The 12100-nt window shown below is 39.7% G+C and overlaps 1 protein-coding gene across 2 annotated transcripts; it reads right to left on the minus strand.

Annotated features, from left to right (window-relative positions):
• Positions 1–131: 131 nt before the first annotated feature.
• On the minus strand, positions 132–11849 carry UFD1 (ubiquitin recognition factor in ER associated degradation 1). Of its 2 annotated transcripts, none has more exons than XM_077834689.1 (12): positions 11572–11849; positions 10371–10477; positions 9557–9589; positions 9011–9132; positions 8500–8630; positions 7718–7790; positions 6525–6593; positions 5714–5779; positions 5283–5330; positions 3176–3264; positions 1266–1347; positions 132–257 (listed from the first exon to the last, which is right to left on the minus strand). In XM_077834689.1, the coding sequence occupies exons 2-12, from the start codon at positions 10375–10377 to the stop codon at positions 183–185; spliced, it is 795 nt and encodes a 264-aa protein (XP_077690815.1). In that variant the 5' UTR covers positions 10378–10477; positions 11572–11849; the 3' UTR covers positions 132–182. The 2 variants fall into 2 exon arrangements, with proteins under 2 accessions (XP_077690815.1, XP_077690814.1); XM_077834688.1 differs by having other exon boundaries at positions 10345–10477.
• Positions 11850–12100: the final 251 nt, after the last annotated feature.

A 12100-nucleotide genomic window follows, 5' to 3' on the forward strand; every position in this document is an offset into this window, starting at 1 on the left:
TAGTTTTCAATTGAAAAATAAGAATTCCTAAATTGCTAACTCCACTTTAAAGTAAAATCAAAACCAAAGTGTCCACGTGTTACAAATGACCAATAGCCTCCCTCCTCTCAAACCCAATAACTAAGATCCAATGCGCTGCAATGTTATTTTATTCTCCCCAATTGGCCAAAAGGTTCCATAATTTATGGTTTTCTTCCCTTCTTGCGCAGGGACTGGCCTTCTCCTGAAAATGCAATGAACCGGCTGCCAGAGTCATCCTGAATGTAGGAGGGAGAAGAGATTTGTTTAGGTTCAGTTTTTGTTATTATTGAACAAAGAGAAGACCTGCTTCAGACAACATTCCATCATAAAAGCACTACTCCACTGGCTACTGACATTTCACATCCATAAATTTACACAGAAAACAGGTTCCTTCCCCAAAAGTTGCTAGTGTTTCAGTGACCTTTTGTAGATTTAATTCAAAATCCCTTTGCATCACTTCCATTTTATATTTCCTCCTCCAAGCTTATACAAGGCAAATCTTTTTATGTTAGCTAACATAAGAACATCAGAGCTTTCTGTCCTGTAGATAATATTCAATATCATTGAGTAGTTTTAAAATTTAAGGTCTCCATGAGCAATCACAGGCTGTGAATTGGCAAAGCCAGGGAGCCTAAACAATGGATCTGATCATGCTCAGCAAGAAGCTCTTAATTTTTACTGCCAGTAACCCCCCCCCACACCGTTATTCACCATTTCAGAGATAAAAGAGATTAAGGCTCATCGCACTAAAATGCTAACATACAGACCTTTAGTGGCAAAGCTGGTTGACCGCACAATAGTTACTGTGCTACAAACAGGGGACAAATAACTCCCACTGCTTTGAATAGGAGTTACACCCTATGGTGGAAGAAAAGGCCCTGCAGTCAACAATAGTCCCACTGTTGAAGATTTATCATGAGATAAGTGATCACACGCTGATCTGAAGCCACACATCAAGGACCACAATATTCCCCAAAAAAGCCTTCCATGAAGGGAACTTTGCTCATGTCATTAAAAAAATTATTTAAACTAGGTTTCAGTGATTTATAACACTTATAATTAGCATATTTTTTTTCTTACTTGTTCTGACATAAGATGGGTCTGCATAATCAGTCAACAAGTCATAGTATTTGAGCAGGTTTGCTGGAGTTGGGGCCCACTAGCAATGCAGACCCCTTCAACAACTGTTAATTCCACTGTATTAAGTTCTCTACAAATATGGCAAGGTACAGAGGTTTACTCACCTCTTCAACTTTCTTGACTAGTGGTCGTGAATTTCTAATGAATGTGATCCTACCGATTTTGAAGTCATAATTGGGTATTCCTCTGGGAAAGGAAGATTGAGATATTAAGGTACTGAATAAACCTTTAGACTCTTGTCATGGGAATAAATGTGACAAACAATAGCCAGGACTATTCTCTACAGTTTTTGTTGGTTTTTTGTTTTGTTTTTCTTGAGTATCATCCTAACCATTCCTTCTGAAGAGCTGTCATTAGGATTATTATGGTCTGAGTCCGATGTGCTCACAAAGATTTATTTATTAGAGCTGAGCAAATGTTGTAAAGAAATATCTGTGATGATTCACTTTAGTTAAGTTGTCTGCAGCCATGTACATGCATCATGTCTGCACTTTCCAAGAGGGATTAAATTTTACTGGTCCAAGCATATGTGGAAAACTAAGGTAGAAGCTGGATGCACGCATCTTCATAGGACCATTACTATAGTGAGTATTAATTCAGAAGCAGGGTGGAGGGAAATTGATTTTTTAAAATTTCAATTGGATATTTTTTATTTAAAATAAATACAGCTTAAAAATAAATCTAATTTTGAAATTTGATAACATAGAATAAGGCCTAAATTAACTTTAATCTACTAAAACAATTTAAATTAAATACAAAAAATAATATTAAGTAGCACGTTTGTTGCCAAGTTTTAAAGAAAGTCAAACCACTGAGTTGGTGGTAATCACTGGCTAAGCATCTGGAACCAGAGTTTGTTGAAGTGCTAAACCAGCTTTTGACAGCACTGGCCTGTTCTGCAGGTGCAAAGAGGATATTTTCTTAATTTCAGTTTATTCAACTAATTCAATCACATCAGTTCATTCAAAGTTGAGAGACCACTTGGGAGTTGAAAAGCAAGAAAGCTTGTTTTCCTGTTCCAATCTATGAATAAAATTAGGTGAGAGAGTAAGATCTACTAGTTCTAACATTTTGAAGGAAATATGATCAGAAAGAAGCATGTCAATTCCTTACCTACACACAATATTTTCTTTGGTTAATAAATGTATTAGTTTTAAATGAAAAATATGTTTTGATAAGCCTTCTGATAATCTTTCTTCTTATGTATCCATCACTTTTAAGGTAGTTTTTTTAATAAAACAATTAAAATGCTGTTTTTGTGCATTTTTAATCGAGTTTGAATTTCCATGCAAATAGAACATGATACAAATTAAAAGGAAAAAAAAATCTAGTACATAAGAAATGCATCATTCACAGTTTTCTAAAATAATAAAAACTGTAAAGATTAAGAATCTGAATGTAAATTAAGCCATAGCTTCCTGGTTAGCAAGAAGAACCAAATTTAGTGTAAAGGCTATATTTAATTGCAAATCAACGTGTTTTAATTGTTACTATTCTATGAGAATCAACTTTTCTTTAGGAAAATAACTAAAAGTACAGATGCAAACAATTAAAATTGATGATTTAAATCAAGGTTTCCTGGTTGCTCATTAAATCCTGATTAAAATTGGTGATTTACATTGCTTTGAGTTAAATCAATCTGCCCTGTTTAGAAATGCTTTTGCAGTTATCCTGTCAGGAAACAAAACAAGACCATGGCCAAGTTTTGTAAAAGTATTTATACTGATAGTTAATGGGATTTATACTCAAGTGCCTAAATGCCTTTTGAAAATGAAATATAGGCTCCTAGTCAGTTAGGTGTTCATTGCAATGCTGAGAGCAGCAATATCTAAATACCTTTACAGATCTGAGTCCATGTGATTATCTGACCACTCTCAAAGCAACGTATATTAAATACATTTGGGGAAATCAGGTTCTCACTGATATGACAGAAGCAGACAAACACATCAAGAATGATTCATTCTGTTCAAACATTAACCTTCCACCTGTAGAAATCTGAATGAAATGGGCTAACCTTCGAATGTCTCCTGGTTTAATTGGCGAGGGACTAGGCTCGACACCTTTCTTCTTGCCATCTAGTCTGTTCCCAGAGCCAGAGAATGCCTACAGGTATAAAGCAGAAAGTCATTTCTGCACGTTCCACCTTCTTGTTAAAGAAGAGCACTGCAAGCATGTATTTTTGTTTTTTAAAAAGGCTAAAATGGGCACAGGGCCTGATTCAAGATTGGTGCTGATCTAGTGGACTAGTGTTAGTATTCTGCACTGCCATGCAAGAGTTTAGACCGGTATTTCAGTTCCCATCTCTTGGCTCCTCAGGAACAGTAGAGAGCACCCACCATCACTGGCCAGCACCTTTCCTGCCAATCAAATAGCATTGACTGCTTATAGAATCGTAGGACTGGAAGGGACCTCAAGAGGTCTTCTAATTCAGTCCCCTGCACTTAAGTCAGGACTAAGTATTATCTAGACCATCCCTGACAGGTGTTTGTCTAGCCTGCTCTTAAAAATCTCCAATGATGGAGATTCCACAATCTCCCTGGGCAATTTATTCTAGTGCTTAACCACTCTGGACAATTAGGAAGTTTTTCCTAATGTCCAACCTAAACTGCTCTTGCTACAAGAAAGAATTTACCTCTGGTCTTCCTTGACTGAAAGGACAGTGACTATAGTACAGGGTCTAGACAACTGGACTGGGACAGAGACTGAAGGCCCAGGGGCAGTGATTTTTCCTAGGGCTGTGATTTGTGCCCTAGCTTAGAACACTGGAACTACTCCCACACCATTAATTGCATGTAATTTGCAAGAGTACCTCTGTAAAAGTATATATGGGGGTCTGTTGTACAATGTGCACAGATCCCTGCACGCTACTGGATGGAATGTCAGACTGGCTTAAAGATGTACGTGGCTGAATCTCAGAACGGCTAAACACATGAATACTACACAAGCATGATTGTTTCACAAGTCAGTTCATCATTTTATGACATTTACAATAGAAGAAACTTTTACTCTAAATCTTAGTTATTGATATACAAGCCTCTTGGACAGCTATGCCAGTGCTAAGCAAATGTCCAGAGGGGACGCCTTGTTTGTGCTCCCAGTAACAGTTTATAAACAAAATTCACTTCCTTTAGGTACTGTTAGATACTTAAGTGTTACTTCCATTACACACAAGCCATCAGAGTCTTGAGTGGTAATATTTACTATGGATTCAGAACACAAGTTACTGCTGTATTTATATATCAGAAGCTCCTGAGAAAATGCCTTGCAGGGAGAACCTATTACACAGAATCTTACACACTTCTTTTGGGAGGTGTAACAAGGTGATTAGCACCCTGTGATTTTTTTTTTTAAAATACATTAAGGTTTTGTTTTGTTTTATTTTTTTTAATAGGTTTGTATTATTTCGTTTTATCCACGCTGGAGTGGGAGATTACATGTTTTCCCCTGGAGGGGTTGGGAGGTCCTGAGGCGGGGACAGGGGGTTGCAGAGCGAGCCCACCTTGCACTCACCCTGCAGCAGTGGCTCCCGTCCCACAGGGCTGGGCCCAGCTCCCCGCTCTGGGGATGACATGATGACGGAAGGGTGAACAGGCCAAACCTGAGCATGGAACCAGACCCTGCCCTGTGGGAGAGGAGCCACAGGCACAGCAGCTCCAGGATGAGGTTTTCATTTTATTTTGTGGTGTTATTTCACATTTGTGAAAACCACAGGACTCTAGTGTTGGTCCTAGGGTGCATGTGCACATCTCAGTGTTCCAAGGCCAGGCTGTTGTGTGATTACATGTTGTAAGCAGCATCTGCTATAAATAGAGGCAGCCTAGCCTCAGGAAAGGACAGCCCAAGCCCAGGAAAGGGGCCTGTCACACCTGGAAGTCCTGAGAAGGAAACACCTGCAGCAAGCAGGAGCTGGCTGGGGGAAGCCTCAGCCGGGAAAGGCGAGACGAGGACTAAGACAAACCTTTGTGAGGTGGCGAGACTGGGTTGCTTTGCATCTTTGTTTCTAAGTAAAAGAAAAGCCCTGAGCAAAGGAACTGGATTTGTGCAGTTGCAGGGAATATGTTTTCACCTTCCCAGCTGATAGATTTGCCCACAACACTACCAGACTGAAAGAAGATACTTACACGAAATCCTAGGTCGCTCACATAGCCACTGTGGTCTGCTTCAACGTCCTAGGAAGGAGAGGAGAAACAAGCTGTTTCATTACATTCATGCTGTGTTATGCAAAATTAACATGAATTGTTTCATGGATTTCCTACAGAATGAAACTTTTACAGGTATTTTATAAACTCACTGAACATGAATTCTTTTGACAAAGTTTTTGTCCTGGAAATAGGTTGCTCTACATGAACAATCTCCATAGGGTGGGGTGAGGAAGGAAAAGAAGTGTAGGCAAGAGCATCTTGGAAATAAAATGTATGGCTGAACTATCTGATCTCAAGACCTTTTCAGAAAGAGGCGTCCATTAGTGATCTTTGCTCCATAACAGCCACAGTAAGAAAAGAAGGCAACTAGAGAGAATGCACTGTAGAGAACAAGAATGAACTTAACTTACTGTGCTCTCCTCATGTTGTGTGTGTCTTTCTGGTTCTTTGTATCCCAAAGGTGCATCAAAATCCACCTGTTTTTATAGCAAGAAATGTTGTTGTTTTTTTAAACAGAGCCACATTTTTTTTAATCATCACCATATGCCATCCCTAAAATCGCTACAAACTCGACCATTCTATTCTGAACTAGAGGGAATGGATCTTTTAAAAAAGCTCAATTAGCAAAAATGTTACAATTGGAATGTGGGAGACTCATCTCTAAAAGATGCTTCTTCAGCACATAGTTGTAATATACTGGCAGGGCAGCATGGAACATCACGCTGCAGCTGTTCTAACTTTTCAGTCTCCAGGCTGTCAAATGGACCTGCATCTTTCATAAGTACATAAAACAAAATGCCCAAGAGAATAATTTGCAAATAAGGCTCTACAAGAATTATAGGCACTTCAGCCACCTACGGGCATATGATAGGGTTGCCAACCCTCCAAGATTGGCCTGGAATTGCTGGATTCCTGGTGATTATTGAAAGCAATCCAGGAAATTTTAATAGGATATTTTAAGAACCTGACATTACGTCATATGGGGGGGGAGGGGAAGGAATCTCCCGGAATAGCTTCAGGCAGAGTTGGCAACCCTAGTATATGACCTGTGGCCTTCATCTTGCAACTCACTTATGGTTACAGGATCTGTATTACTGAATGCTCACCTTTCCCACAGCATAGCTATATTTCTGTAATGCAGCATTGTCATGATCAGATGCCCCTTCTCAAAAGAATAATTTAAGTGAAAATAAAGATCCTGCCACAAAGACTTCAACTTACATTCATATCACACTCTATGATGGACACAGCTTTATCAGGTTTGGTCTCCATTACCCGAAGCTCGTAGATCTGAAACAGGAACATGTATAATATAAAGCTGTTCCTCTTAGTGTGCAAATTAATGATTAAAGAAACTTGGGCAAAATTCTCACATCAGAGAGCATTCATTTCAATGAACCATAAGCTCTTCAGATCAGAGACTGTGTCTACCTCTAATTTTGTACATCATGTAGCACAACAAGGCTTCCAATCAGATCAGGGCCTCTGGGTGCCCCCATCATGACTATATTTCAAAATGGAAGACTTCTTCTACATTAGAGATTTTCATTGCCCCTCAATAGAGCTGGAGGGATTTATTTGGCCAGAGGCGAGCTATCTGGCTCAGAATCTCCTAATTTCCAGTTGCCAAAAAAACAGCTCCAAGTTAGGTGAGGTAGGATATCTGCACTGTCTTGTACTCATTTATGTTAAAATGGTCCTCTATAGTTTTACTGCTGATAAGAAGCCCTTTTGCTCCTAATAATCCTTTGTCTGAAATGGATTATGATTTACCCACAAGTTATCCAAACTGAGCTGAAACCTGGCAAATAAGTACTTTGCCCAGAAGCAAAATTTGAAAATATAAAAGTTGTTCAGTAATCAAAGGTGTCAGAAGTCAGAATTTAATATTAAGACCAGCACCAAGGCTCCTGAACGGATTGCATTATTCATTCTCAGAATTCAATAAAGACCTTTTAAAAAAAAAAAAAAGGTAGGTGAAGCTACTATAGAATTTTGCATTTGTAGCTCCTGAAAATCTGGGTCCCACTTGCCATGGGGTCCACAAGGCCCTGGGTAAGGTCCCACCTATGAACTTGCCTCCCTGAGATGTCCAAAGTCCCTCTGGGGCTGTTTTCGGAACTCTTACGTCTTTCCTGTTTGGGTCTATTTGCTCCTGACATTTAGCTCCCAAAGTGTCCATTTACGTGTATGTGCAGAAAAATGGATGGACCAGGGTAGTGGTTTAAGCTGAACACATGGCGTGTCCCGTGTTCAGCTACTACTGACACTCAAATGTGAGTATCTGTAAATTATGTGATTCTATAAATGTCTTTTTAGGGTTCCATGCGAACCATATGCAGAGTCAGCATTTATGTTTCCTGGGACTGTACACAGGTTTAGTTAGATAGTGTTATTTACACTAGATACCGTACCTTCTCATTGTAGTTGATGGCAATAACATCCCCAGTGGTTAGACAAGCAAAGTTTCTCAAAGCATTTTCTAATCTTTGAATTATGTTAAGAAGAACTGTATGGTTGTTTTCAGTGCAATATTCAAGTTATACATCAACAAGTTCATATTTTCTGGTTCCAGGTCTGTCTTACATATGACTTAAAATATAAGTACCATGGACAGTTTAACAAGCATTAGGCATTCAACATCCCTTATAGATGTTCTTAGGGAAACCCAATAAAGTTCTCTAGACAATAAAACAAGGCATGTGCTTCAGACCACAATTTACCTATTCAGACTGTCTGGAAAATAAAAGCCAAGAATTTTAAAAAAAAAAAGTTTCTACAGTTAGGCTCCTGAACCAGTGGCCTGATTTTTTAGATGTGCCAAGTACCTAGCAGCTCTCATTAAGTAATTTTAAGGAAAAATCCTTTATTCCCTACTTTAGGCTTTTATTCTTTGGTGCAAAGAATATTTGCCTGAGCAAGGACTACAGGATTTGGCCCATTTCATGAGGCCTTTATTTAGAAGAATGCTACACTTTTTGCAGGGAATTCACATCTCTCCACACTTGCTCTGGCTCCTACCAGATTCCATTCTCTTACCTCTTAGCTTTCAGAGGTGGCATTAGTAACAGTAAGCTGGTATTGGACGTATATGAACAATGTTTGAAAAGCTGCCCCAGCCTTTCCTCCCCTGTTTAGGGTAAGCTAGTGCCAAAGCCCCTTCTTTTGCTTCCTCTGGGATGAAGTGAAAGGATACACAGCTTTGGGATTGGTGATGTCAAGGAAATCTGGACTTTGTGGTTGAAATTTTGAGTAAGTAGCCACTTGAAGATTAACACTCTCTACCTGCACCAGGCCTCCTTCCTCCAGAAGCAAGTTCTGCATCATCTGCAAAAAATCATTGGTGACAAAGACAGGACACTATACCAGTATCTATGCAACAGAAACAGGTAACTTTTAGATGGAATTTCCCTTGAGAATATGTAAAATATATTGGGTCATATTCTGCCCTGAATTCTGTGGGTTTGCATTGGGTATAATTACAGGAAAAAACTTGTTCTTGATCCTTTATGTCTCAGTAACAACATAGTACATGCAGCAAATTACTTTGATTAACTCAGAGGAAAGCTTTAGCTGTGACTGAAACACTAAAAGGTGCTAACTGTGCAAGTGAAATGCAATTACAGCAAATATTCTACTGTAATATTCACCAACACCACATTCATACTATACTTTAAATTCTGACAGTTTGGTGTAAGGCCACTTACCCAATGTGGAAGGTAACAAATGCCTTCATCAGCCACAAATTCTAGCACACCACAATGCGTCATTCGATCTGAATTTTTATTAGTCAGCTTAAACAACATAGGGTACGTAATGTTAAGTCGACCTGGCAGAAGGGGAAAAAGATACAATTTCTTATAAAGCTCATGGCAGATTTATAAAGTTGCAGAGACTGAACATTAGCAAGAGAATGAGCCAATATCCTGGCAAACACACCAAATTATTTGCAAAAAAAAGGACGCTCATTTCATTAATGGAAGTGTGATATGGTGTCAAGCCGCTGTTAGAAAGCTGACACTGTTGGCCTAGCGTTTGAACTATGTGTAGATAAGGGAACTCCAAACCTTTTGACAAAAAAAATATGTTAAAAAAACCCATATGATTTTTACCCTCAATATGGATTTTCCTGGTATATCTTGATTTAAATCACATCTTCTTAATGGATACATAAAGCAGTTTTTGGTGTTTGCCTACACAGACATACAACACAATATTTCTAGCGTTCTTACAGTAGAATAAACATTACTTACTGAGTTGATCCAAGGCAGATGGTGGCATAATTACTGCAGAAATTAATCAGAAAGTTACAATAAGATTAGGAATAGCATGGCTACAGAAAGCAACTGCAGTGTACAGTTTTATCATTCCTTCTTAGGAGACAGCATTTTACCCAGGTTCCGACTTTGTGAGCTACAAATTCTATTGGAATCAATCTAGACAAACAATAACTGGTAGTTTTAATCCAAAATGTAGATTCTGAGTGGGGCAAATGGGAGAAGTTAGAAAGTTTTACAAAAGCTTATACACTAACAAAAATATTTCCCAAAAGTAATTTTATTTGGTTAGAGTTAAACAACCCAAGTGCTGACAACTCAAACACAGCATTTGACTAACATATGGGAGCCTGAAAGTGGAGCTGACAAATCTATTCTCCTTATTGAAGCTGAGTGAAGCCAAAAGAGGAAGCAAAAAACATATATGGCAAAGACAACAGATTTTTAAATCTTATTTGCTTAAATGGCTTCTTTTATTAGTGACAACTAAAAACATTTGTTTTTAAAAATAATGGGCCTTCTAATTTACATGGAGTTAAATCAGGAACTCCAACATCAATTAAATGATATTAACATGAGAAGAGATTATTTATTTAACCTGCAAGTGCCCCTTTAATTCAAGTCACAAAGCCATCAATATGTTTCCATGCTTATTATGTTTGTGGCCTTATACTGTTTCTGCAACCGCCTGCCATAAACAATACTACTGAACATTCACATATAGCATTCATCAGTCTATTATTCAAAATAAAACATGCACATACTCTTCCCGCCTTTCTCCACATCTGACCTGTCATTAGGTCCTGCAAGCATGGATACTGAGAAGCAACGATACTGGGTTGAGAAGCGGTTCTGGAAAACCCGGGGGATTGGATGATCAAACATATTAAAAGAAAACTGGGGGATGAAAAATGACAGTGTGTTAGCAAACATCGATCCACTTTACTAAGACACCAGCAGACTAAGATTTTCAGGAGGTTGTTCTTCATTGCAGTCATCTTAACCAATGCTGTGTGCTTATTTTTCCTAATATAAATATGGTTTAGACACATGTATGTACCAATGAAACACATAAAATAAGAAAGTGAAAAATTCATCTGTAATTTATCACCACAATCAATTTTGATTGATTCTACAAACTGTAGAACAGACATGGACTTCAATTTGAAATAAGCATACACATCCTAAAAACCATTTATTTGTTCAGTGCTACAGCAAGAGTACAGTGCAAACTATTAATTTAAATTGAACAAGGAATACAAGTGATTGTCATTTCTTTAACTCTTCAGCACAGGACAAGAGATATTCAACATAGGTGTGGCAGAAGGATATTTTTGTACCCTTGCACTTTTATTTTAATGATTAAAGAGATGACAGTGCATACAGCCTATGGATAAACACAGGCTGAAGTCTTCATCATCGCGGAGAGAGAATCATTCCTAGGTATCCAGTGGGGTAGCATCCTCACTTGTAAACCAAAGGGAGGGGAGAACACTGAGTCAGCACCTCCCAGGAAATGCCCAGGATCACACAGATTGCAAACTCTTTAAGATTACTCCAAATATTACTACTCTAAAAAGCCATCCATACCCCACCCTGTAACCGTCTGGGAGTGAGTGGGGACACTAAATTGGGGGTGCTTTATTAAGCAATTCTCTGCTCTTGGGAGCAAAGATTTTGCTGGGGGGGGGGGGGGGGAGTTTCCAGAGAGGGCTTTAAAAATCTCTCCTGTCCCAGCTGGCTCTCTCTGAGAGGAAGGCCGAGGGGTTTACATATGTCCCAGACAGACACCCTGAAGGATCCCCCTCACTGCCCTAGAGCCAGGGGGACAAAGCCCGACCCTCTCGCAGAGCAGGGGGGCGTTTGGCGGGTACACGCTCCCCTAGCGCCTCCCTGCCTGCGTAAACAATCCAGCCAGGGTGACTCCGCAGCTTCCGCCGTCTCTCCCCCAGCTCTCAGACACCCACACAAGAGCCCCTGCAGGCACTTACCATCCTGGCGGCGGCTGCTCCTGCCCCTTTTCTCAGAGATCTCACCGAGGGACACCGCAGAAGCGCCTTTAGACAGCTCGGGGAAGGATCAATGCAGTGGCTCCTTCCCCTCCCCCACAGGAAATCGGCTGGCTGAGGGAAATGGTGGGCAGGGAGGGGGAAATCCCTTAGCCCAGCCCCTCTCCTCTTAGGGTGACTTTTAATTTCTACAGGCGTGGCGCTATTTTAACAGCGCTGAAGGCAATCAGCAAAACTGAGCACTTTCATCGCAAAGGGGCGAAAAATGTTTGGAGGTTGTGGCCCACTGTCCCCACAAAACTACATTTCCCAGAATGCAACGTGTTGACACTAGCAGCCATTGAGGCAGTCAAGAGACTTCCGCTGCGGCCATTTTGGGAAAGGGCGGAAGGCGGAACTTCACAGGTGTCAACATAGTTTTTTCTTTAAATAATTTATTTGCCTATTCACTCCTGAAACAGTTATATTTTTATATCCAGTGGTTTGTTTATAGCTTATATGGGGGGGAGCT

This window comes from Eretmochelys imbricata, chromosome 15 (assembly GCF_965152235.1).
Source record: "Eretmochelys imbricata isolate rEreImb1 chromosome 15, rEreImb1.hap1, whole genome shotgun sequence".
NCBI classification, from domain to species: domain Eukaryota; kingdom Metazoa; phylum Chordata; order Testudines; family Cheloniidae; genus Eretmochelys; species Eretmochelys imbricata.